Source organism: Nycticebus coucang, chromosome 2 (genome assembly GCF_027406575.1).
Source record: "Nycticebus coucang isolate mNycCou1 chromosome 2, mNycCou1.pri, whole genome shotgun sequence".
In the NCBI taxonomy this organism is placed as follows: Eukaryota; Metazoa; Chordata; class Mammalia; order Primates; family Lorisidae; genus Nycticebus; species Nycticebus coucang.
The window spans coordinates 75,048,091-75,075,680 of NC_069781.1; the positions used below are offsets into that span (position 1 = coordinate 75,048,091).

Below are 27,590 nucleotides of genomic sequence, written 5' to 3' on the forward strand. Positions count from 1 at the left end.
TATTATTTAGGAGGCAGAATCACCAATTTATTAATATATATGTGAAAGAAGGGCCTGAATTTCATGCCTAGCATCAGTATGGAAATCATCTCATTAACAAAAAACGGAAACTGCAGGGAAAGTGTGGTAATGTGGAGGTAAAAAGGTAAAAAGGGTGTATGTGAATGGGAAGAGAAAGGAATAATAAATTGACCTCAGGAGTTTGAGTTTTAGGTGGTTGTAAAAGATCTGTGTGGCTATAACTGGGCAATTAAAAATATGAATCAGGCGATATCAGACTTATTTTAATAGTTCTGTGTCCATGGTAAAGTGTAAACAAATCATTAGCCTCCTCCCACGGGATCTGTCAGCGAAGCAGTGGAAATGATAACTATCCATAAGTTCCCAGGCGCTGGAGACAAGAAATCTGTCCTTGCAGTTATCAGATATGTTCCCATAAGTTGAGATTATGGGGGGTTTTAGCATTTTATATAGTTGCCAGTTGAGTTTTAGATGATATTAGCCATGGGCTTTTCATAGTCTCATGTCACTGCCCAGCTGAGAATCACACCCCCCAAGCTCAGACACGCTCAGTGGGAACCTCTCCTCTTCACTGCCTCCCCGTGTCAGTATCACAGCAATCCTGAACAAGAACATGAGAGAAAAGCAATCATTGTGCCTCTTTTTTGTACACAGCCTTTAAAGGAATACTCGGAGAAAAATAGTGTAAACATTATTAGAGTCAAAAATAACCACCACAACCCAAACACCTGATGTTTGCTTCCCAGCTCTGACAGTTGCTAATTTTTTGGCTGTCAGCGAGTTCGTTGGCTACTCCTACTGCTTGAGGTTTGTTTTTTAACATTTTACTTTATAATTTTAAAAATCCTATCTTTTGCAAGTTTATAACATGTAAAAAAATTTCAAGACTACTACAATGAATACCCATACACCTTGCACCTGCGTTCACCCGTTGTCAGGATACTTAGGAGATTCTTTGCCTGTTGTTTCTGAACCATTTGAGCAATAGCTGCAGATATTGTTGAGCTTTACCCTGCTAAAGAGGATGTTCTCCTACATAAGCCCAACATAATAATCACACTCAGGAAATTTAACATTAAGATAGTGTTTTATCGAAGAGTCAATCAATACTTACATTTTTCCAGTTATCCGAATAATGCCCTTTATAGCTAGAGCTGGAGGTGTTTTTTTTACCCCTTTCCTTTAGAAGGGATCAGTACATGTAATTTTCATTTCTTTTTTGTCTGCTTGAATCAATCTAGTGAAATCCACCCCACCCCACAGCTTTTAAGATGATGATGATGATGATGATTGCCTTTCAGTACACCAATAATTTTTGAAGAACTTGGGACATTTGTTTTATGCAGTGTTTCGTGGTTTGGATTTGTCTAATGTTTTCTCCTAAACAGATTCATTGTAAACATTTCAGGCAGGAATACCACATAGGTGATATGGTGTTTATTAGCTTATTTGAGTTTGTACCTCTTAGGGAACTAAGATTACTTTCCAATCCCAACTTTTCTGCCACCCTCATACTCCCCACCTCTTATTTATTTTGGGTGGGAAAGAGTTTGATGGATCACTTGTAATTATCCTACAGTTTTAAAAGAGAAAAACATAAATATGAACTCACCTAATGATTTTAGTATCTATTTTAGGTTACATAAAATAATTGAAGTGTTTTTGGCCGACATAGGATCAGAAAGGTTTATTAAAAGAACCAAAGCAGGTAAAGTGCCCTGTGTGTTTATGCAGCAGGAAGCAGGCCTTCTGCCTCTACGGATATACTAAGATGAAGATAGACAACCTTGGCATAGCTGAGTGATTCCGTTTAGAAGGAAGATGATGTTGTTAAATGATCACAGTGGTTGATAATGTAAATAATTGCGGAAGGAGAAATGGAGAGGAATAGGATGGTATTTTATGTGGGTGGATGCATGAACTAGAGGTTGGCACGTTGTTTTTGTTTTGTTTTGTTTTGTTTTTTGCCTTCTGCTGCATGCTCCCCCCAGGATGTGTGCTCCATCCCTGTGCCTGCCCTCTGGAACGGGCAAGTGTGAGTGTGGTAGTTTCTCTCTTCCTATCAGGTTTGGAGAGGATGACATGAAACAGCCCTGAATTATTCACTAAATTTGCATTAGTGTCCAGTATAAAAACACTAAGAGGAAATGTGCTTACCTTCCGCTTTGGGTTTATATATCTTTGCCTCTGTTTGCCTAGGAAATCCCCCAGTAAAAACTTCAGCAGTTTTCTGAACGGAAATAGGTTTATCACACTTTTATGACTTTTAGTGGGAAACTGGCATCTTTTCCTGCTTTGTGGGCGTTGATTCATCATTTACTTAGCTTTAACTTGTTAAAAAAAATGGGCTGAGTCACCGCCAGAAGTCAGGAAAGGTCCACCACATCTAACCAGTTAGCATTGGGTTCTTTGATCCTTACCATCATAAAATAAAATAAATGCAAGTTCTCTCGATTCAGTAAGGTTTCCATTTTTATTTTGAAATATCATCTGACTGATAGATGGTTTCAGTGATTTAAGCAGTACCACACCACATCAGCTAATGTTGATTTAAACTTGTTATGGGAAGCACTGTTTCACTACGTCATATTGAACAAGCCTGTGGTACTTTATGTTTATGACAGTGGCTTCCCATGAGAGGAACTCGGTGTCTTTGGAAATGTTAATTTGTTGGATTTCATAGTATGCCTGTTAGACCAGAGAAAACAAAAATATTGATGGGAGTTCCTTTTTGAAATGGAGAAATCTTACAGTCCCAGGAGTAAGTTTGCTGGATTAGTGCTGCTCAACTTGTGTGGACGAGTGTCAGCTGCCTCTCTTCCTTCTGAACATGGTGTGCTCTTCACACAAGCGACAGAGCTTAAGGAGACTTATGGATTGACCACAGTGAAGGACTTATAAAAGGGCTTCCGATGAGCACCCCTTCAGAGCCAGAAAAGACTGAAAAGAAAGTGTGAAAACATGGGGGCAAACTGGAATTTTTTTTCTGTTCTCTCAGTCACCAACAATCAATAGAACACTTCCGTGATCAGATGCTGGGGTGTTAGTACCCACCCACTAAGCAAAACAACAATTCTGCAGTGGATATTGGGTATCTCCTAATTCAAGTGTATTCTGACATTATCTATTTGGAGATAATGTCCTATCTCCAAATATGAGGTTAAGGGCTCAGTCCCCAAGACTGCCCCTACTTTCAGTTTCAGTCCCAAGCCTCAGGTTATTTTGCCTGTACTTTTAACCAACCTGCTGTAAACTGGGTTCCCACTTCTTGGTTTTGATGAATTTTCTATAGCAGCTTGCAGAACTCAGGGAAACACTTACTTCCACTTACTGGTTTATTAAAGTATATTACCAAGGAGAGGGACAAAGACACACAGGGCAAGGCATATGGGAAGGGGCATGGAGCTTCCATGCCCTCTCTGGGTTCACCACCCTTCATGTGTTCAGCTGTTTGGAAGCTCTCTGAACCCAGTCCTTTTAGGTTTCTATGGGGGCTTCGTTACATGATTGATTAAATCATTGGCTATTCGTGACCAACTTAATCTTCAGTCCCCCTCTTCTAGGAGGTTGGGGAATAGGGCTGAAAGTCCCAATCCTTTAATCCTGCCTGGATGTTTCTAGGTGACTGGTCCTCATCCTGAAGCCATCTAGGGCCCACCAGCCATTCATCAGCTCATTAGCATCCATAAAGACACATCACTTTGAAGATACCTAGGATTTTAGGAGTTGTATATCAGGAGTAGGTAGGAAGACAAAATATGTATTTCATAATCTCACAGAAAGAAAGGATGTGGTCTCATTGGAGAGTATGCAATCTAGTACATGAATCTATAGCAGAAAATCTTAGAAATATTTGTTTTTACAAAGCAGTCAGAGCATCTTTACCAAATAAGGAAAACCAATTTCTTGAGTCCCTATGGAGTATTGAAAAGCCTCATAATGTATGATTTCAGATGTGGCATTGCTGGAATCCCAGACATTTTTGTATCTGTGTGATGTTTCTTTTCTTTCTTTTTTTTTTTTTTTTTTGATTGAGACAGAGTCTCACTTTGTCACCTTTGGTAGAGTGCTATGACATCAGCTCACAGCAACCTCCAGCTCTTGGGCTCAAGAGATTCTCTTGCCTCAGCCTCCTGAATAGCTGGGACTACAGGCGCCCGCCACAATACCCAGCTATTGTTTGTTTGTTTGTTTGTTTAGCAGGCTGAGGCCAGGTTCAAACCCACCAGCCTCAGAGCATGTGCCCAGCACCCTAAGCACTGAGCTACGGGCACCCAGCCCTGTGTCACGTTTCTATGCCTTATTGTAACCAGGACAAACTTTTACAGGCATCATTTTTTGCTTAATCATGGGGATGTAGTATTGCTTCCCTAGATGCCAAGGGGCCAAAGGCAGCAGCCATTTTTGATTTAATGGCTTTGCAATTCTGTAAGGTTTTTCAGTTCCATTCAAGCTAGTCTGTTCAGTGACTTCTGACTTAGTTTGCTTGTTTCTGCAACTTAATTCAGGCTTTATCTAAGGTTTCCCTTATCCTTAAGCCTCTGGAGCTCATCTTCTCAACCCAGGATTCCTCTTCTGCTTCTTACAACTCATGGGAACAAGTCTACCTGAAGAATCTCTTGGTTCTTGTTATCTCTTTCATGTATTTACCATTTACCAGGTGTCACCATGCTAACTGGATTGTTAGCTTTTAGAGCAGTGGTTCTCAACCTGTGGGTTGCAACCCACAGGAAATGTATCAAAGGGTCTAGGCATTAGGAAGGTTGAGAACCACTGTTTTAGAGGGAAGGCCTCTTACGTTTCCTAATAATCTCCAAGAAGAATGCCTTGTACTAATACAGTGATAGGTGGTGAGGAAGATTTGACAAGGGAGGAAGCCCATGAGGGAAATGCCTAGAAAATAGGAACTCATTGTCAGCTCTTACTGTCCAGATGGATGGTTCCCACAAAGCAACAGTCCCTTGATTTACTGGTCAGAAAGGCAATGGCCCTAATTCTCAAGGTTGCTGTCATCTTGTGTAACTTGCATACTTTGATACAACACTTACTTCCCCTCATGCATATTTGCATGGACACACACATTGCGTGGAGTTCCCTGATCATCCATTACTAGTTCCCCGCATTGCTTTCTTATGGTCTTAAATGTTGGAGATTGGATACTCACCATTCTGTCTTCTTTGTACAGGTAGCAATTGAACAACTGAAAACTAGGCCCACTGCTTAACTGTTCTTTCCTTCCTAGGATTTTCTGAGTAATCAGGGACATTGGTAGATTTAACCACTCAGCTTATTTATATACATGCACACATGCACACACACGAGCACACCCCACATCATCTTTCCTCTCTCAATTGTCTAGTGTATAGCAATAATCGTGAGCATCGCACCCATTATCAAAATCTGTCTAAGCATCAGGGGTTTATTTGTGCATTGAGTCTTTCACTTAGCTGGTATTTGTGCACTGGGGGTACTGTGGTTAACAAGACTCAGCAGGAGTCCTGCCCTCTCTGAGCATCCAGTTTAACAGGAAACAACTGATCAATAGTCACTGTCTGTAAGGAAACATACCGAAGGAGCACACCACCCAAAACTGGGAGGAAGGACTCGAGGAAGAAATATCTCCCTGAAAGCTGAAGGTCTACAGGCCACAAGGGTAGTATGTACAAGAAGGCGTGTGTACAACAGCTAAGAGGAAGAGAGCTAGCAAAGATGGAACTGCATAAACGAGGGAGTGACCATATTAGCAACACGAAGGAGTTACGTCAGGACATTATGTTGAGGTGATGGAGTTGTATGTTTGGCCAGTAAGGGCACTGTAGTGACTCTCATTTGCATTCCATATGCCTTCCTTGCCTGTTATTCACCACAAAGAGTTCAGAATGCATTTATTGCCTGACAGAAGCAAAAAGACAAGGAACAGAACAATGGTTCACTGGTCCTCAACTAGCCAAACTGCCTAGATGGGTGTGGCAGCACAGTGGGTTGCGTGTCATCTTCCCATTAACACAGTTTGTAAAGGCAGTTTTGTCCCTTGCAATTCAAAGCTTGTCTTTGGTATAGTTATGACCTTCCAAGGTTTTAGAGAGTCAGAGGGTCAAAAATAAAAATTGCCTCCATGTTAAAGATGAAGTGACAAACATATGGAACTTAGAGCTCTAATATCAGCAAAAACTTGACCTCACTTGTCTCTGTTATACAGGAAAGGACGTGGGTATTACCAAGAGTTGTCCACATGGCTGTGTGTCATCCTAGAGTTGCATTTACCCAGTGAGCACCTCTTTGAGGGGATCCTTAATGGGTGTCACAGACCCTTTCTCACCAACTGAGAGGGCAGACAACAAACTCAGGCAATAAATAAAGTTTGTCAGTCTTGATCGATGGACTAATTAAGAGAAGCCATAGTCAAAACACAAATGAAAGCCTTGAACAGCCATTTTTATCAGCCTGCCCGTGGCATCTGCATCATCGCCCGGTGTCAGGTGACCATGAGCATCACTCTTTCTCCTTGGGCTACACCACTTTGCATTCAGAAGTCAAGCTGTTATCCTCATTTAGCTTCCCACAAAGGGACCAATTTCTTTCTAGAAAGGCAGCTTCCACAGACGTTCAAAATCAAAGAGGTAGGATCCAAAATCTACTTTCTACCCCAACATGCACACACACACATGCCCTACTTGAGAATTACGAAATATAATAAAAGTCGTTCTGAATCTCAATGCAGTGAACAGCAGAGGCAGAAAACCCACACTGAAGCCTTAAAAGCAGAGATTAGAGTTTTGGGTCTGAGTTTGGAAAATTTCTGGTTCTTCTCAAGGTCAAAATGGAAACCATGTCTTTACACTTCTTAATGACTGAGAATCCATGACCATAGCCATGCTCCATCTTCTGTGGCTAACATCAGTGGGGTCACTGGCCTTTCTTTACATAAAGATCATCACCTTACTAATAACTCCTTAAATACAACCCCCTGTGTACTCCAGGAGTCACACATACACTTACAAGGAAGTGGATGGTACAACATATTGGTTACTTTTTTCTTATTGGCCTACTGATTGTGAATAGCTCTGTAGGAAAAATAAAATAACAACAGAAAAAAAAAATTGCTGAACTGGCTTCCCTAACTTTTTCTGATCTATCCCTGATTTAAATGTCTATATGGGGTACAAAACTTTTATGAACATAATATTCAAAAGCCTAGTGTATTTCTCAATACTGGAAGAAAATTAAAAGTTTAGTCTGCATGGCTATCTTCAACTTACTATTAAAAACCTAAGAAGCCTAGAGTTACCCTGAGTCCTCCCTTGGCCCAAACACTCCCTCATCTAATTAATCTGTAGGTTGTTTTAGTGCTACCTACAAAATTTGTTTCAAGCCTTGTTTCAGGGGACTCCACTGCTACACCCTAGGTCAAGTCACCATCCCCTCCCATCTGAAGCATAACAGCCTCCAAACTGGTCTCTTCACTTCAGTCTCTCCTACCCACTGTCTTCCACCCTTACTCACCAGTACACACCTGGCTTTAGCTCCACACCACAGAAGCGGCCTTTTGCCATGGAAATGGATAATCTCTTTCCTGCTCACACTCACCCTCCAATCGCAGTTGCAGTAAAATCCAAACTGTGCTTGTAGTGGACTTGGCCCTCTACGGTCTGCCTTCAGCCAAAGCTACCTACCATTGTTAAGCTCCAGACACACTGGCCTTCTTACTGTTTCTTGAAAATGCCACCTAATCTTACCTAAGGGTTTTAGCACTTTTCCAGAACCCTGAAAGCTGTTTTGACCAGACCTTCACTTCACTTCTGTTTTTATTTCTGGCATCTGCTGAAATGTTACCTTGTCAGAAAGAGGCCTTTCTTGACTACACTATGTATAACCTTCTTTCTCCAGCAACACTTTACTCTTTAACTCTGCTTTATTCTTCTCCACAGACATATCACTCTCTGAAATTACAGAATTTGTTTACCAATCTGCTCACATTCCACTACAGTGGCAGCTGCCTGAGCAGAGACCTTATCAAGTTGCCCACTGCCTTGTTCATAGCCCTTTCCCCTCAGTGCTCATAGGGGAACTTATGGAATTTTGTGGAATGAATGAATGCAGATGGAAGGGAGGACTGCTGCTATGATTCCTTTACTATTTCTGGGAAAGGTGACCCTGAGTATGTGTGTGTTTTCTTCTACTCCACAGGTCAAGGGAAGGCAGGAGATGTGCATATGAGCGGGCACTCTCCCACCCAGACAGCTCAACTCCTGGTTCCAATATTTGTTCACATCAGATTATACACTACATATATTTTAATTTTGAAATGCACTGGTTCTTCATTTTATATTAATTATAAGTGTGCACGAAAAACCAGCTATTAGGATTTCTGTAAAGGAAACTTTTTTTTTTTTTAATTGCCAGGGAAGTCATTTGACCTCTGAATGACAAATCAACCATCTTTATTTTGTCCCTGCATTCCAAACACGTCCACCTCATGTTAAGCCCAAGATGATGTTTTCTTAGTCCCCTTGGATTTTCAGTCAGGAAAGTGAGTCATGACAGGAACGAGGAGGGCTTGGGTGAAATAGAGTTTTTTTGTGTTTTTCTTGCAAGCTCTACTTCAGTGTATTAGCATGAAGCAACAATGGAGGTCACACTAAGCCATGGTATTATTCAAACGTGTCAGTGTGTTCTCATCATGGGCTATTACTGAAACAATCCCATGAAGCCAGAATTCTCAAGTGAAAGCCCACAAATCTTTCTAGCCCAAGTTAAAACATGCAGATATCCCAAAGTTCATCCTCTCCACCATAGAACAGGCTGTTCCAAGGAAGGCCTGTGCTTACTGTTAATAGTGTGATCTAGAAGTCATCATCATCTCTTCCCCTTTGAAGGAGGGACAGGTGGCAGCTGCTAAGAGACTAACTTTTTGTAGGGGGAGGCTTGTCTTTTTATCTGTGGTCAGGAGACTACTAAGGTGAGCTAAAACCAAGAGGCAAAGTTCTTGGGATGAGTCTTGTTGGGTTCTTTTTTGAGAAATAGTCTGTGGTAACTTGTCTGTTTAGTTCTAAGAACAAATGTTCTATTTTAGTCATCCTGAAATTGAGTTCAAGCTCTTACCACTTACCACAAGATAGTCAATAAGTTGAGAGGCAAGGTGTTGGGGCAAGGAAATTGAATTTTATTCTGAGAGCCAGCAAAGTAAGACGATAGTGCATCTCAAAGCATCGTCTTAAGTTAGGATGACTTTAGTAAGTATAACTGTAGGCTCTTTTGTATCTTAAGAGTCTTGTGGGGGCCATTGCAAGGGGTAACCAAGGACTGGAGACACATGGGTGTCATCTAGGATCTGAGGAGTTCATAAAACTTCTCTGTTCTTGGTCAGTTAACTTTGGGGACAAAGACCAGATGTCTCTAAAAATGGTAAACATAGCATTATTACTTGTGTGTATACCATTCTTATTTCCATGGGAGTTAATTTTGGAAAAGGGACAGATGGTTGCCACCTTTGTTCTAGCCTATGTGTGGAGCTAAGCAGAAGCTTTTAATCTAAAGAATATTACCATGGCATTCAGAAGAAATATGGGGCTAAATTTATGCTAAGCTTCCCTTCCACTGCTACAGTCCGTCTTCTCAGAATAAATGATTGGGCTCATACTGTTGAATACATGTTCTCCCTTAAGAAACAGAAACTATGCAAACATAATATCCAACTGGACGTTTGTACCATTTGGGCAAATGTAACATCTACCCGGGCACCACGTTGGGAGCTGAGCCTGTGGAACCATTGTATGAAATCTCAGTATGTTTAACAGGGTAGTTCTTCAACAAAGATGAGCAACATTTGTTACATACTTATCGGATAAGGTGCTGGAGATATAAAGTAGTTGCAAATATTTGAGGGTTTATACTTATTTCATCTATGAGAGCCAAGAGCCCTTCTCCCAACTATGAATTTTAAAATACGTGCTGTTTCCTTCAGTTCTGTAGTCAAATGTTGAGTCTTATATTAAGAGAAGGTACAGAAAAACTCCTCTGTTGTTACTACAATAGTAACCTGACATCCTGCCTGTGGCAGGGGGTGGGGGGATGTACACGTTATTATTGACCGAACCACCACCCAGCTAGTTATTATTCAACTGTATGGATCATATTGCCTTTTGAAGTCTTCTTTGGTGGTGTCTTCCCAAGGCACCCGACCACACTTGGCAGGAGGACTGCATTTGAAGTTGATCTCAGAGTTCTTCTGGTGTCTTCAAGAGACTCATGTTTGCTTTTTGTAACCATGAGAAAAGTCCATGGGATAGTCCACTTTTGATGTGCTTCTGCCTCCCTGTCTCCTGTTTTGACAAAGAAAACATGTATTTTCTTTCTCATTTGTCATCTGGCATTCTCATTACATTCTCTTCTGAATGTTTTTCTTTCATCTAATGCATTCTAGTATTGCAAAGCAGATTGAACACTCTGTCTGACACCATGCTGAACAAGAGAAAGGTTCTTCCTTTTGCTACAGGAACATGAGTTAATCCCCTTGCTCCGACCTACGGAGAGCAGCCCAAGGAATATCATTGCAGGTTTTTTATTTTTCAACATCCAATGTCCAGGACCACTCTGGATACGTTTTCTTCTGGTTGGTGCTTTTTTAAAAAAGAGGATTTGGCAGTATCAGACTTTTCTTTTCTCTCATCATGTCAGATTCTGAAATAGACAAACCACTGAGTCACAGCCAATTCTGCAGTTAAGTTATTCAAGAAAACTCCTGTTCTTGGTCCTGCATAATTCATTTCTCAGACATACCCTGGATGTTCTCCCCTCCTCCCCTTTCATTTCCACAGGGGAGAAATATTGCAATGCCCTGGGCTCTATTTTAGCGTTTAGCAGCCTTGGGCATGGATTACTTTGTTTTCTTGACTTATAACTTGCTCCCTATCCCCGAGTGGAGAAACTATCCTCTGGAACACTCTGTCCTTTCTATTCCCACAAACACTTACTCGTTACGATATACATGAGAGTCTCCTTTAAAAAGCCTTGGTGATCATTTCTCCTAAGGCCAAGTTCTCAGCCCTCATTTTGTCATGCTCAGTGGAGGCTCCGGCAATCATTCGGAGTCTTGGTCTTGTCCAACCAGATGACTTATTTGCAGTTAATATTGACCCAGCCTTTTGTGAAAAGACAAAAACGCTAAGCCCTTCTAGGGCACAGATTTGGCTTTTTGGCTGTTTGTCCTCAGATGGACATACAGCTCTGGGCAGGCTTTGGTCCTGCCCTGATGGACAGTGTTGCAATTACCCACACTTCCCAGCGGCCATTTCTTCATTACTGAAAGCTGGTCTTGATTGTCTCAGAAGCCGAATTCAATTTGCAGTTCCCCCAGTAACGTGCTGTGATTCATTTGGGGACAAATCTGGATTGAACTGAGTCCAAGTGTCTCTTTTGTGAGACAGAAGGGAAGTATAAGTAGATACTATAGTCACCCAGATGAGTCAGCCAGGAATTCATGAAGTGATTCATAAATCGTTATAAAGACCACTAAAGTCTGCTAAAATGAAGCGCTGTCTGGCTATACAAAGTGGGGTATTATCATTGGGGGGTTTTTTTAGATGTTAAATCAGATGTGAAATCCTTAAAACTGTGCTTTTCTTTTTGGGTTTTGAAAAGGATTCCTTTTTCCCCCCTCTGCAGTAGGCCAACTGCTAAAACCATTTTTCATTGATTAGTTTTCACAGATGAATTTAAAAACCACCACAGATGATACTCTGCAATTCTTTGGGGAAATTAAAAAAAAAAAATACCTCCCCAAATCCATCGTAGACTAGTTTGTATCCATTATTTCTACTCCCTGGCAGCAAATCAATAATATCTTTTCGTGTGAATACAATGAAACAAGCTGTTCTAATGCATCCTTCCTTCTTTGGGAGGTCTATAGCTGCTGTGGAAGAAAGAGGGAGGAAAAAAACTCTCCCAAACGCATACCAACATTTAATCTATTTGATCATGTAAACACATAAATTCCTCCTTTTCAAAGTGTTAACCCCCAAAGCAGTGCTAAAACACACAGTCCCACATTGTTGGCTGGAACCACTCACAAACACTACACAAATGAAGAAAAAGTAGGAAATATTTATGACACATGCTTGACTTACAATACATTAGTAAATTCTGTTAAAGAAGTAAATGTATAAGTCGACTTACAAATCACTTTGCACTTGCTGACAGGGGACTGAAAGAGTAAGGGTGCCTGCCAGCTTGTGCACGAAGAGTCCAGCTCAGGATTGAGCAAGTTGGCCAAAGCAAACTGAGCAGCCCTTGCATTGCCAGCTGTATAAAGTTAGTAGGTAGCATGCTGGTAGCCCTTCCAGCGTCCCCAGAAAGATGGGAATCTCAGAAGTCCTCTTTCATTCTTCCCTCGCCTCCCCACCCCAGCTTGCTTTGCAGCTCCACTGCAGAGGGCTTTCCTGACACACTGGGGTAAAGTAGCATCTGGGGAACTCGCTTTCTGATTCTGATCAAGTCCTTTCAGCTTTCTCGACCTCTTTGTTCTCATCCAAACAAAGTGTTGCTTGGGTGCCCCTTTCACCCAGAACATTCTTTAATTGTATGAGTTTGTGAATTTGAGCTACTCCATTGGGAAACCCAGTACCAAGATAAGACACCCTTCCACAAGACCAAGGCTAACTGCTCCTAGCACTAGATTAGCCAAATGAGTAAATGCCTAACTTTCTTTGTGCCTTTGTTTCCATAGCTGAATAGAGTCTGAACTCTTTTTCCAAGAATTCTACCAGTGCTCTAATACAGTGCTGGAACCACAGTCTTACACAACTTTCAAGTACTGGGGGACATGTTAATGTTGGGGATACGTAAATGTATATTCTATTTAGCCCAATCATTTCATAAACATACTGATCACCCAAAAGGATCCCATGCTCATTGTCTTAAGTACTGTGATATCCCTGACTTTCCAATTTAAAATTGTTTGTAATGTAGCCCACCCTTTACCTCCCATGCTTTATTTTTCTCCATAGTATTCATTTCCTCTAGCCCACTGCATAGTTTGCTTACTTAAATTTCTTCACTTCTGCCTCTCTTACTAAAATATCAGTCTACAAAGACAGAAATCTGTCCTTTGTCACTCTGTCCCTCCTGCTCAGAACCATGCCATGCATTTGGTCAGTGCTCAATAAATATTTCTTGAATGAATAAATAAATGTTATCTTCAGTAAGAGTTGAGATTTTGTTTCTTTAGTTATTTGAGGCAGGGTCTTATTCTGTCACTCAGGCTGGCGTGGCAGGATCATAGTTCACGGCAACCTTGAACTCTTTGGCTCAGACAGTCCTCCTGTCTCAGCCTCCCAAGTAGCTGGGATTATAGGAAGTGCCACTGTAGCCAGCTAATTTTTGAACTTTTTTGTAGAGACAGGATATCACTATATCACCCAGGCAGGCCTTAAACTCCTAGGTTCAAGCAATCCTTCCACGTTGGCCTCCCGAAGTGCTGGGATTACAGGTGTGAGCCATCACATCTGGTCAAGGTTATCTCTGTTTTGCACTTGAAGTTGACACTGGGAGAAATTAGAGAATTTACTCAAGATTACCCAACTAGAAAGGGACATAGCCAGGATCCAAACCCAGGTGAGAATGACTTCTGGCCTGTCTTCTACTTAACCATCTGCCTTTCCTGCCATTCCTACTTTTTCTGCACATGAGCTTCCACAGCCTACTGTCTCCACTGGGACTGAAAGTAGGTCCCAGTGGACACAGACAGGCAGAGTTGCTGGAGTAGATTGAGTGCTACTGATCTGTTTCACTGCAAAGGTGGGAGCTCGATGCTAGTAAAGGGTGGGGGCCAGGAAGGCAGAGAAGGAGGAGGTTGTAGAAGGGTAGGAGTGAGGCCGAGTAAATAACCCCAAATAATCAGACATCCTCTAACATGCATGTGCAGAAACCTTTTATATGTTTCCCTTCCTCCAGAGAATGTTTTTATGGGGTTTTAAAACCTGTTTCTCACCCTTTCTTTTTTTCTTGGCAAAACCATTGCTTATGCTAAGGTTATACAAACTCCACCACCAAATGAGTGGAAATGGTTGACTCAGTTCTCTGGTTTGCTTTTGTGCAATCTGTTTCTGGTAAGCGGTGATTTTTTTTTTCCAGTCTGTTATTACCTACTGAGAGAGCAATCGTCTATTGTTTCAAAGAAGTATAAAAGGCCAAAGAAGAGCCTAGTAAATGTCCAGTGAAATCTCTGAAATGTCAACTGCAGTTCAGCAGCTGGAGGACAGGCTTGGACCTAAAGTAGATTTCAGACCCGTCTCTCTTTTGGTTCTTGGATACACTGTAACTCAGCATAAATGACAGTGATATTATCTTGGCCTGACATGATTAGGAAATGAGATACTCCATAGGGGAAAAAATAGTAAATAGCTACAGTAATAGCTACAGTAATAGTAAATAGCTAATTTTTTTGTTTATTTTAGCATCAAAAAAAAAATCTTTCATTTAACCTTCCTTTGAATTCAAAAAAATTTGCCAAGTAGTGGAAATGCCCATCAACCCATGAATGGATTAATAAACCATGGCATATGATACCACGGACTACTATTCACCCATAAGAAAAGATGGAGACTTTACATCTTTTATGTTTACCTTGATGGAGCTGAAACACATTCTTCTCAGTAAAGTATCTCAAGAATTGAAAAAAAATATCCAGTGTACTCAATACTAATATGAAACCAATATAGAAACAATTACAGGCCCACACAAACAATAAATATAAATATAGTCTAGCAAGGGGGGAGGGGGGCGGAAAGAGGGAGGCCAATTGGCGGGATCTCACCTCCTGTGCACCAGTGAGGGTATACAGCACACCTCCTGAGTGAAGGGCTCAACAGCTTGAACTTTACCTTGGAAATGAGAATGATGTAACCTAAAAATGTGTACCCTCATAATAATTTGAAATTAAAAAATATGATAACCCCCCCCCAAATTTTTTTAATTTCGCTTCTTAGGTCAGAATATTCAGAGCATATGCATTTTGATTTGTGTGTATGTATTGAAGAAATAAGGTTGGAAAGTAGGTCTGACACTTAGAAAATGAGATTCTAAGTACCCTCAGCAGTCTTCTGTTTAAGTCTGCATGTTTTCTGTTTGTTTATTGTTTGCTTTTGCATGAAATCACCTCAAACAACACAGTTCCTTGACTACTTTTGGCTTTTTAAAACCCTTTTTTGGCATCTCTCTGGCTATAAGTTGTCAGTAACTGTTTCTGGAAGCTCTCAGGAGCCTTGCCTCTGACAGGAGGACTTTCTTTCATCTTCCCACCTCTCCTTTCTCCTTACCCTGATTTTAATTTCCTTTTTCTGCTCTACTATGAGCTGGTTAACAAGTAACCAACTTTGTAAAAATTAAATTTAAATTACTAGATTGTGAAAGATTTTTCAATAAAATGACATACAGTGTTTTTAGGCAGTAACAAAAGTGGTTTTATCTGCTGTATTTGAAAATCAGTCTTATTTATACATTCAATTTTTACGCTGGAATTTTAAGTGATGAATTCTTATTTACTTCTTGTCCCTAGTAATTGGTGGGATAATCATGATCTCATCTTGCCACATTTCACTCAATACATGTAAAAGTTAAAATTCCTGTACTAATTCTTTCCAAATCAAATCCTACTTTTAGGTGTATATTTATTTCACATAGAATAGTTTAAAATTGTTATTAATACTTTATGCGGTCTTGAAGTTATATTTCTACTATATGATCTCATTTATTTGAATAACAGGAAAATCCAATCTGAATTAGCAAAATCCAAAGTCAGCTGAAGGCATAATATTTTATTTCTTCAGGTCTCTGTTATAGCAGTGTTAAAACTTTGGTGTGTGCCCAACGTATTTTTTTCTTTTCTCAGTGTTGTTATTTTACTGATTAATATTTAGTAGCCAAGAGAGTAAGGCCAGGGTTTGGAACTTGCATGAATGAATAGGTAAGAATGATTTGTAATTAGCACATAATTATATACCATCATATATATTTTTTATATTATTATTAAACTATTATTTTATATTTTATATTATTATTTATTATTATCTATTTTTTATATTATAAATATATATGTATGTAAAATCTATGCATCATTTATTCCCAAATGATAAAATAGAATTGGAGAGCTAATCAAAGGATCTCAGTCCTTGCCAAAAATTTAAACCTGAGACACCAGCAATAGTTGTTTAATAGTGACATGGGTTGCCTTATAATTCAAATCCTTCCTCCCTCTCTCCCTGGGGATGATTAAGGACCAGGGGATTCTTGGATTGGGTGGTAATGTGGGCTCCTTCTACCCCTAAGGTCTGTGATCCTACAGTTCCTCACTCCTCTCCCACAATCTCAGAGCAATTTGTGAGCCATGTTAAGGACATGCTCTTCCAGAAACTGGTCTCCATATGATGAGCCCTGGCATGTGAGTTTTACTAGAGCAGTGCTAGGATCCATTTGCTGTGTATTCTCTCTGTCAAGGCCATACAGCACATCTTTTCAGGATACTTCAAATTAAGATGATACGCAGAAAACATAGATTTACTTGGCACAAGGCACTGAATTACTATTCTCTTTCAACAAAATGAAATGTAAATGATCAATTAAGTAGGCATCCTAACCCAGCTGGTTTGCTTAAGCTCCCCTGACTTCTTTGAGGTTAACAAGTCCAAATCCTACCTTCTTGATTCCTATATCATCTTCCAGCACAGCCTCACCCCACCTTGCAAGGGAAAAGTGAAAGGAACAGGAGATTTTGTTCTTTGCTTTCTTACTACTGCAACATAAATGTAGAAGCTCTGCCTTATTAAATACTCTGTTTCAGAACACTCCCAGTTACTTTATAAACTTAACTGGTTCATTTCCCCTTTTTATCATCTACAGCCCTCCACAAAAGCCCAGCAAAGTGAAGTTCTTTATTCCTGTGAAACACACAATGTAAGCAGATGGTAACCTGTAGATGTTAGTGCAAAACAAAGCCTGTCTTTCTTCATTGTGTAAGAAACAGCTGATTAAAACTTTTCGGTGTAATGGAACTTTGGGGGGGAACCAAACAATTCATTGTTTTGCTGGTGTAGTCCCCCCCACAAAGTTATTTTACTGCTTTATTTCACCGTGTTGACAGACTCCCTGCCCCTTTCTCTGCTATTTGTGCCTATCCTCTACTGAACTGGCAAATTGAGTATCATTTTGGTATTCTACGGATATTGTCAAACTTTAACATTGTTCTCACAAGTACACTGTCCCTTGAATGTTAGAAAGCATAAATTTTCTTGTTCAGCTTACTAAGTCAGATCCTGCCAGTTTTACCTTACAATTGGAAGATCAGTGTACAATCGTCTATTTTATATTCCAGGGTAATGTTACTTGACAATATCACCTTATTTAAACTACTATGCCAACCCTCAGAAACTACCAATAATCTCATTGTGATTAGCACATGTGACTATAAAGGACGTCTTATGTGGTGTTCGTGTCACACCCTTAGGAATGTTCTTTGCCAAGCACAGAACCCACGCAGATCTCTTGGGTTCTGGGTTTCAAACCACACTTGACCTTTGAGGTTTCAGTTAATTTATTTTTGGCAGAAGAAAATGTATTGTTTAAAGAGAACAGGATTAGAGAGGCTCATAATAAAGACTTGTAACAACACTTCTTGGACCTCAGATCTGTCTTACAAAACAAAATGTTTATGAGCTAAGTGTAAATGATTCAGAAACATACGGATCAAATTTCCCCTAAAATGCTAATGGATTTTAAAAATTAGCAGAAGAAAGGGCTTGGCAAAGATGTGCTTTGGATTTCTCCAAACCCTGTGTATTCACAATACAGTTGAAGAATCTTGGCAAATTCAATTTGGGACAAGATTTTCCCTTTGTTGGTCTCTTTTATTTCTTCAATATCTCAACTGAGAAGTCAGTGGTTAGTAAGGGGAGAGAAAAGTCCTGAAGGTTTGTTTTAAAGGGCTGGTTGTCACGGTCTTGGATAGCCAGAAAGGGAAGTTAGAAGTTGGCTTTGGAGAGTTTGTCTTGGTTCCTGCTGTTTTACGTCCCTTTGTTTCCTTTTGTAATTGTTTTCTCAGGTTCGCACCTTCTGCTCCATCTCCTCACCACATCAGCCCCCGGAGAGTCCCAGCTCCTTCTTCAATACTGCAGAGGACACAGCCTCCCCATAACCAGCAGCCACTGGGTTCTCACATGAAGTCCTACCAGCCAGAAACAAACTCTTCTTTTCAACCAAATGGTATCCACGTCCATGGTGAGTGAGAAGCTGGCAGTCCTGGGAGTTTGGAAAAGTTACTTTGTGCTGTTACTTCTGACCAAGTGTCTTAGTTACCTACTGGGTGTCGGCTTCACATGTTCTGTTCTCCACCAGACTTAGGCTTTTATTAATTTCTTCTGATATTTCACACTTAATGAGCATGAAGTCCTATAGTATTTTCCTGGCTTTGGCCCTGAGATAGTATGACTTATGACACCCCAAATGGTCAGCTCAAGGCAACGATCCATTCACTGACCAGTGCTCTAAAACCTAGCAACAGTGTTTTGTTCCAAAACAATAAACAGCCCACATGAAAGGGCACGACAGGAGGACTGTGCCCAGGCCTGCCTCTCATCTGGTAGGTCTTTGTCCTCATTCTCCTATGGCCACATCCTCTCCATCCTTCAAGGCCCAGAGGAAATGACACCTCCTCTCGGAGGCCTTTCCTGACCCCCTGGCTGACATTACTGCTCAGAAGCATCTCCCCTGTGTACTCCCTGGTAGTACTTACACTCACTCTCATCTGGGCCACAGGTCTGGGCAGCCAGGGCTCCTCTGGACACTGCCCTGCCTAGGCCAGTTGATTTCTGGCTGGGGAGATGTCTGAGAAAAACTTACCTCCGCTATTAATGTGTAACTTCTTTCTAAGGTTGGAATTTTCTGATCCATCTTCATATCTCGTAGGGAACGTAACAGAACTCTCCACATGTACTAAGGACACAGAGAGAAGAAAAGCAAGAGAAATCACAGTGCTTTTCAAAATGTGCAGATCTTGTGTTTCATGGGTTACATGCATGGAGAACTAAGTCTGGCTTAAATTATTTTCTTGACTTAAATCCATTTTGCCAGTTGAGGCATATGATATCTTTATGATCACCCATAGCAGACTGGATTGCTAAATCATACAGACTTGAATTGTTATAGCCTTTTACTTCCTGGGGCAGTCAGACCTTCTGTATAAGCAGAAGAGATGCTGGCCATTTAGGCTTAAGTGTTTCAACTTGTGAAAATCATGGCCCTCCTCCATCCACCTCTTGCTAATTCCTGAATTTTACCCATATGAGTTATTACTTAAAATTAATGGATGGTATCCCCAAACAAATCTAAATCACTGTTCACCCTGAGTGTGAATAATTGTTCATCCTTTTGTAAGGTGCTATGAAATGAACCTTGGGTACTGACAACAGAGTGAAGGCCTGAACAGCAAAGAGTAGCCAATATAAAAGCTGTAGGAAGCAACAGACCTTAAAAAGCCAGGGCCGCTTTCTCTAGCTCAGGGTTCCATCTGTCTCCTCTCCCATGTCCCCAGTGTAGTGGCACAAATCCCTTGCTCCCCAACAAAATTTGGACTTGTACCATTCTTCAGGGATGTGGTAATTTTTAACCATCTTCTCAAGCTTCAGGTATGTATTTATTCAACCAAGAAATATTTCTTCAATCCTCACTCTGCACAAGGCAAGGCATGCGTAAAAAAGACAAACAGAGCCCTCTTCCTTCTGAGGGGGGCCTGCCAGCCCCGCCAAGAAGCTTGTCTGCTAGAAGAGACCCAGGCCCTCTGAGCTGTGAAGCCATCCTCACCCCTCCAGGCAGAAGGCTCACAGCACGAGAGTGAGCTGCGTGTAACGCCAAGAAGGTCACAATTCTGAGACACACATTTTTTACCTTCACATTTTAACATTGCTGAAATATGGACATATCTCACAGTCAGTGGCATCACATAATTGGCAGTGATTTTGCTTTCTGGTGCTATATAGAATAATGGAGCATCTCACAGTCCCTGGTGTCATAGTTCCAATGAAGTGCAGCATAACATGCTTTGATTACAACTGTGAAACACATTGTTAAAAATTTAAAAATTAACCTATATGTGGGGGGGAAAAAAACCTTTAAGGAAAGTCTCTAAAATATTGGTGGTTTTGGATCAGAGTGGTCAGATAATGGGCGATTTCATCTGTTTTCTGCCTTATAGTTTTTGGAATTAGACCAGTGTGAATGCAAATGCTGATCTCTGAACTGTGTAATTGTGGGCAAATTATTGAGCCTCAATACACATTTGTTAAATGGGGAGCGTTTTATCGATCCTTTCTCATCAGTTGTTGTGAAGATTTGACAAGGAAAGCACCTGGGACAGAGTAGGAGCTTAATTAATATAATGTTCTTCTACTCCCTTTTTTTTTTTTTTTTTTTTTTTTTTGCAGTTTTTGGCCAGGGCTGAGTTTGAACCCGCAACCTCCAGCATATGGGGCTGGCGCCCTACCCCTTTAAGCCACAGGCGCCGCCCTACTCCCTTATTATTTTTTTTTTTTTTACTGGACTCTTTGAGAATAGGGATAATGTCTGTAGCCTTAGGGCAAGCATAATACCTGGTGAAAGAGAGGCATTTAGTAAATATTTCCTGACTAAGTGATCAATAATCTCTCATTCAGCAAACGAATAATGAAAAAAGAAGGTACAGAAAATGGGATGTACCCTATCATTTTGCACTGCCTCTTGGCAAAATTCTCTTCTCCCACATTTCTCTTTTTTTAGTTAAATAATGAATATGTTGTCCACTTAAAGTTATTGGAGTTCTCTTTAACTTTCACATTTTAATTGTTAAAAATTCCCATGGCACTGAGAAACTGCTAACATCAACCCTAAAAATAAATCCAAGATACAGTTTGGCATATAGGGAAATTATGACTTTCCCCTTAAAGATGGGCAGGGGGGTGAGGGCTGTGATGAGGGAGCCAATAGAATGTCCATGTGTCAACCACTGGGCCACCACTAGGAATTAGCGGGCAGGAATCCAGATGCAGCCTTACTCCCATCTGCAAGCATTCCTCTGAAAATGTTTAAAATGTTTTTCTGCAGCTTTCTAGGCACACGCACATCTCATCAACTGCTTTTTAGGATTGGGACAAAATTCTTCTACTATTTTTCAAGTGGGTGGCACAGTGCTGGGTGTGAGACAAGACCTTCCTAATGAGTTGCATTTATTGTTCATGCATTTCAGCTTTTGTTGGACAAGTTTGCTGGATGGAGTTATATAGCATCCTGGTAACAGGGAACTTCATCTCATAATAAAATTCGATTTTTAAAGCCCCAAGCGGTGTCAGGGTTGCTAATGTTGTAGCTACAGTGAATGTTTGTTCTCTCTTTCAAGAAGTTCATGGCTTTAATGAGCGTTGTCACCCCTATCTTTTCTGTACTCCCTGCGGTAGGTAGAGGTCAGGGATAAATGTCATCACTGTATTTTTAGAGATGGGAACTGAAGACATAGAAGAATATAAAATGTCTAGGCTTCACTACTTCGGCAATCTAGAGAGGTACCTTTAATAAGAGGTCTACATTTCCAAGCCACATCCTTAATCAACAGCATGTTTCCAAGTTAAAAGCACATGAAATAAATATGTATTTGTACTTTTCCATGGAGAAATCTAGATGCCTGTGAGTAGATGCCTTTGCATTACATAAAGCCATGAGAAGTTACAACTCAGAGAGGCTGCCATCTTACAGATGAAGAAGATAAGGCCCATCAAGCTTTGTTAATCGTATGGTACTAGTGGTTAGTGAGCCTAGATATTGTGTGCTCTGTGTATATTTTTATTAAGAGGAATTTTGTGAAAAGCACACTGTGAAAAGCTTAATAGCACCACTTTGTCAAGTTAGCTCATCTAGCGAATGACCCAGGGCCAGAGCTCAGGGTCAGGCTCTGATAGATTCTGCGCTCAGCTCATTCTATCATATCGCCTTCATTAGCAAGAGGGATAAAGTATTGTTTCTTTTAATGTTTGAATGTTGACGGCATTTATGGGTCTCTGTTAGGGTGACATCTCCAAGGCAACTTCTTAGTACACGTTAGTCCTTTGTTCCAGTTGTAGACATGAGAACACTCTTTCCTCCCACGTAAGCTTGTCCTTTGGGCTTTTCTTTCTCATTAGGTCAATACTCTTGCCCATGCAAGCTTCAGAATTTTGCCTTGATTACTTGTCTAAGAAATGTTATTAGTACATTTTGTTACAGCACTAATGGATAATTTCTTTTTAAATGCCCGATTCACTCCAGAATTTTAGCATGCCTTGGGAATTCCTAGAACAGCACTTTCACAACCTTCCCACTTCTGGTCCTATCAAAGAGAGACCAAGTTCAGTTCAACAAGTGTCTATCGGTCACCCCACTATACACCAGACAAACACCAATGTCATTTATTCAATGCAGTAACGCAAGATGTACAAGACACCTGATTTATTAAAAGGAAGGTGCCAGAGACAAGTTCTTAGAGGTAATGCTGGAACGGGGCTTCCGGCCCTCACTGGACAGGCCGCGCAGGGAAGGGCATTCCAGAGAGAGGAGAAGTAAGGTCCACAAATGAGAACACAAACTAACATAGTGTGTGCACAGAGGAAAGAGCCAAAGGGACTTTGTGTGTGGCTGGAGTGACATCAACTGGGGAATGGAGGCAGCAGTAGCTGGAGAACTGGCAAACCCAGCCCATACAGGATTGTGTTCCATGCCCAGTGTAATGCTACACAATAAAAAAGTCAGCTCCGTATTTTGGGAGTTAACTATAGAGCTCTGTAGAGAGAATGGGATGAGAGAGGTAGAACCGTCGGGGTTCTATTGGGTTGCATGTGTAGAACACACCCAGACACAGTGACCTAAGTGACGAGTTCATTTCCTTAGATGCAGTTGGTAAATGGGGAGATGATGTCAGGATAGCTCAGGGTTGTATTCATTCACACACAATCTTTCCTAGACAAAGAGAACTGCCCTAGCAAAAGAAGAAGATGAAAAAGCCCTCAGCCTGCCTGCTCTATTTTAATAAAACTTGAAATAAGCACAAGCCCAGGGCTCCCTCTCCAGAGAGGTACACACCCAGACTGCCATGACCCTCAGGTAGTGACAGATCCCGTGCTCTCCCATGTGCTGGGTTCTGCTATCACCCGTTGTCTCAGCACCTACGAGCCAACATTTCCAGTTGATATTTTGGTGCATGTTTAATAAGCACACAGCAGCCTACAGACACGCTGAACTAGCTGCCCCAGATTCTCCCCCCACACACATATTTTGTTACTACTGTAATTAGAAGTTTTCGTAAATTTTGAGTGGTCTGTCCCAATCCTAATTTGCCCAAAGGTCCTGTTATTTGTAACTCACATTTGCGCAAAGCATGAGACATTTTAGGGTTTATTTATTATTGTGTTATAGCAGGAGCACCAGTGGTATGGGTTTACTCTTCTCGAACAGCAAGATGTCTAACAGGAAATGGTGTGGGAGGAGGGAGAGCCCACTGTCTATGGCGTCTGAGCCTCTTCCCAACTTCCTGCTCTGTCCTCTTTAACAGGTAGTTTCCAGCCTCCTGGTCACATCATGAGGGCTGACACTGTACACATCTTGTCCCAGTTTCAGGCAGAGAGGAGGGTGGAGATGCTTAGTCATGTGCAAGGAAGGTGGGGAAAGTGGGTATTTTCGTGCATTGCCACGCTTAACAAAAAAGAGGTTCTGTTCATGTTTATTGCATAGGCAGATGTTAGGGTCTGCCAGACACTCACTCTCTGGAGTAGTGTTCTGATTTGTAAATGGGACTAGTCCTACCCACCCCATAGATGCATTCGTCCTGCCTCCTAGAAAGCACCGTAGAGCTCAGAGGCCTCCTTCTGAGGGCTCCACTGCATTTTCTGCCTCTCTCATCCATTCTCTTATGTTTCTGTACTTTCCTCTGCTCGCTCTTGCTTTCCCCCTCTGGAGTCTCCAGGGGCTAGCACAAAGATTTCTGTCATCCATGGTCCAGTTATTAGATTTCATTAGGAAAACACCATGGAGCTGCCTCGTCGCCCAGGACCATTTAATATGGGCACAGCAGCGGCGGGAAGCAGGAGCCTTCCCTGTGGGTCAGGGCTCCTGTGGTTCCTAAGCTGTCTTTCTCATGATTTAAAGTGTGCCCCGCCTGTAAGCCCCCCAAAAGCAGGCCAGTCAGCTCCCAGACAATGGTGGCATTTTCCTGCCACAGTATGGAGCTATAAGCTTGTCAGCCCAGTTCAAATTGACTGCACCAGGAAACAAAGGGTTTCCAGCTACCAATAGGCCTCCAAGAACAAAAACACGTTGTAACTGGCTTGTCCTACCAAAAAGCCAAAGCATCTTTCAAACTATAGAAGTCTCAGAGCATTGATATTTAAATGGCAATGAGGTGGCAGGTAGAAGTTCAACTAACTTCTTCCTCTCTTGGCTGTTTACTCACCATGATTGTGCAACAACAGCTCCCTGGAAGAGGCCTATGGGATGTAGCCATGACTGATCTCAGTGCTGGGGATTTATAGGGTTAAATCTTTAAAGGTTATTTTTTTATAGGCAGATTTTTAAAGACAGTAAATATTCCCCTCTACAGGAAGTCTAGTCACAACTGCCTTGTGAGGTTGTGAAATAATAAAGCAACAAGTCTCTAAGTCCTATCCCTTAGAACTTAAGCATGTGTCACAACTTCTTGAACTCTCAGGAAGGTAAACATAATTGATTGTAAATCAACAGTGCAACAGACTTTGCTGAGAAAGTGGTGACATAGTCACAAAAGAAATGAGCCAGTGAGTGCACTCTAGGTTATTCTGATGTTATCATCAGCAGTCATAATCAGGAATAATTTTCCGTATCAGCCATGATGCTATTAATGCTTATATAGTACTAGGGATTGATGATTAGATTCAAACAAATCCTTAATTGCTCTCGTATACTTAATTACTACAAAATTACTCCAAGAACGGTTTTACATAAGTAGCACTTGATAAATTCTGACAGTGTGCTAATTCTGAAAAACAAAAGTTAAATTTAGGTGTGTGGAGGGGGGTACAGTCAGCATTTCAGCATGTCAGGTTTTGTGGGAGGGCTGTGAGAGGGTCATCTTACCTAGAAAAGCTATTGGTACAATGGATCATGAAAATGACTCCCTGTGAAGAATCTACATACACAATTAACAAGCACGCACACATGCAGATGAAGCCCACCAGATTCCTGTGCCATGTGATCAATAAGGGCAAGAAAACATCTGTCTTAATTCCATTGTCAGTTCCCTCTCACAAGGTTTTGCATACAGTAAGGGCTTAATAAATGTCCATTGAATAAATATAAATGAAAGGAAAGAAGAGAAAGAGGAAGGAAGAAAGGGATTTTGCTCATGGCTTCCCAGACTGATTGGTGAGCCAGCCTTTGGCAAAATTATGACTTCCAGTCAAGTTCCCAGGGCCCTTCTTATCTCTGGACACCTCTCTGTCCTCCTCTTTGGATACCCATGCTGACCAACTGCCTAAGCCCTCTCTCCAGAGGACATGGGATAACCTCCCAATTCTCTTACATACATGTGTTAAGGTAAATATAATAGATTAATAGTACTCCTCCTGAGTATTTGCATTTTAAAAGAGGACACTTGAGACACAGCTGGTGAGCTGGTGTGAATATCTAATGAGATCGAACATCTTTTCATTGAACACTAAAGGCAATTGTAATAATAACAGGGATTAAATAAATAAACTGGGTGTTTATTTTACTTAAGCAGTTTACCTAGCCAGCCAGTCAAATTGTGTCATTTGTGGCCTGACAGCTTGTTTTCCTAATTGGAACTCAAAAGATTTATTGATGAGAAGCCAATATCCAGGAAATCTCCATTTGACTGACTGTTGGGACTTCTCTGTCAGTTAAATTACAGGCATCTATAGGAAAGTGTTTAATGAGCAATCTTATATATTTGTGCTTTTTTCACTCTTTGGGAGACGTAATGACATCTTTCCAGAAGAAAATGTTCTGTCTTACGTATGAAAACACATGAAATTTACCCTGTAAGGAATGGAGCTCCTAAAATCAATTAAATATTTTTCTAATAACTTCATTTTAGTAGCTGCTCTGTTAGACTCTTCAGAGGAGCTAAACATGTCAATGGCAATCTGTGTCTCTTAATTTTTGTATTTTTAATTGAAACTTTCCTTGTAAATATGATAAATAATTGGTGGGTTAGAAGAAAAAAAAACGTGAATAACTGTGGGTAGAGCTTCCTTAAAGGAAAGGGGAAAAATTAAAAACCACACATCAGGAACATCTGGGTTACTGGGTAGTGAGGCCACTGTGTTAATAAAACAAAACAACAAACACAATAAAACACCAGAACTGGCTTTATTTGCCCCCATTCAGATCACCTGAGCTCAGCAACTTGTTGCAAGACATTGTCAGTTTCCTTTTCATTTCTCATTGGTCATTTCCATTTCATTTCTCATTGGTAAAATCCTGATGATAGGATTTTCCTTCTCTAACCAGATTGCTCAGACTCTCCATTACAATTCTTTGTACAAGGTCTTTGAAAACTAGACCTTAACAAAATGCAAGTCTATTGAAATATAGTCAGGCGTTTTTCCAAATTATTTAAGGTAACTATCAAATTCTCCCTTCCTACATTTTGTCACCAAACTCAACATCCTATTACACATCCCAAGGCAAGTTCTTAAATTCTCTTGTCATTACAGCAGAATGATTCAGAAACTCTAAATTAGCCAAGCCATTACTCAAGGTTCTTTGCATCTGTGGTTCTGTGCTAATGCCACATTTTTATCAGTATTAATGAGGTCAGTGGCAGTGCCTACATTTATATTTGAAAAGACATTATGTAAATTACTCTTACATTTATAAGTTTTACTAGTACCTGCTAACTGTGGGTATGTAGAAACTACTCAGTAAAATATTTGTTGGATGAATACCGAATCCTCATTATAATCTTGTGAAGAGAGTAAGAAATATATTTTTACCCCAATTTCAAGATGAAGCTCAGAGTGGCTGAGTAAGCTCTGTGATATCCACATGGAAAGCCCCATTCCAAAATCAAAGAGCTCACCCAACTACTAAAACAGCATAAAGTGTTCTGTAGGTGAGTCGAGTCACTCAGTTTTCCTACTCACTCTGTTTTCTCTCTTCAGGCTCGGTAGTCTCTCTGTCTTCAAGCAGAAAAGTAAGAGGCAGAGCAGCAAAACCCTCCAGGTCACAGGTTCTGTAATATTTCCATTGTCTTTGATTCTTTCTCCATCAAAAAAAAAAATATATATATATATATATTTGAGGGAACGGGAAGTCACATTCTTTTCTGAAGTGTTGTATAATAAGGTTCATAGAGCAGAACCTCTGGGCTCAGTTGTGACTCTTCTCACCATCACATTCTCACCAGTCTCACTCACTCATTCATCTAGTCCCTCCTCCTTGTTCCAAGTCCTGTTCTAGGTGGGAAAGGTATATCAACAGAGAAAATGAACCAAAATCCCTGCCTGTCCTAAACTTAATATCTGAGG

The 27,590-nt window shown here is 40.8% G+C and overlaps 1 protein-coding gene across 3 annotated transcripts in view; it reads left to right on the top strand.

Moving 5' to 3' along the window:
- Positions 1-27,590, top strand: part of GLIS3 (GLIS family zinc finger 3) — a 488,198-nt gene that overhangs the window by 441,252 nt on the left and 19,356 nt on the right. For 2 of the 3 annotated variants that reach the window (XM_053573749.1, XM_053573759.1), the window contains 2 exons: positions 16,915-16,968; positions 18,113-18,288. In XM_053573749.1, the coding sequence (XP_053429724.1) occupies positions 16,915-16,968; positions 18,113-18,288 (230 nt within the window). The remainder of the gene's footprint in view (positions 1-16,914; positions 16,969-18,112; positions 18,289-27,590) is intronic. The other variant, XM_053573755.1, reaches the window with a different exon arrangement.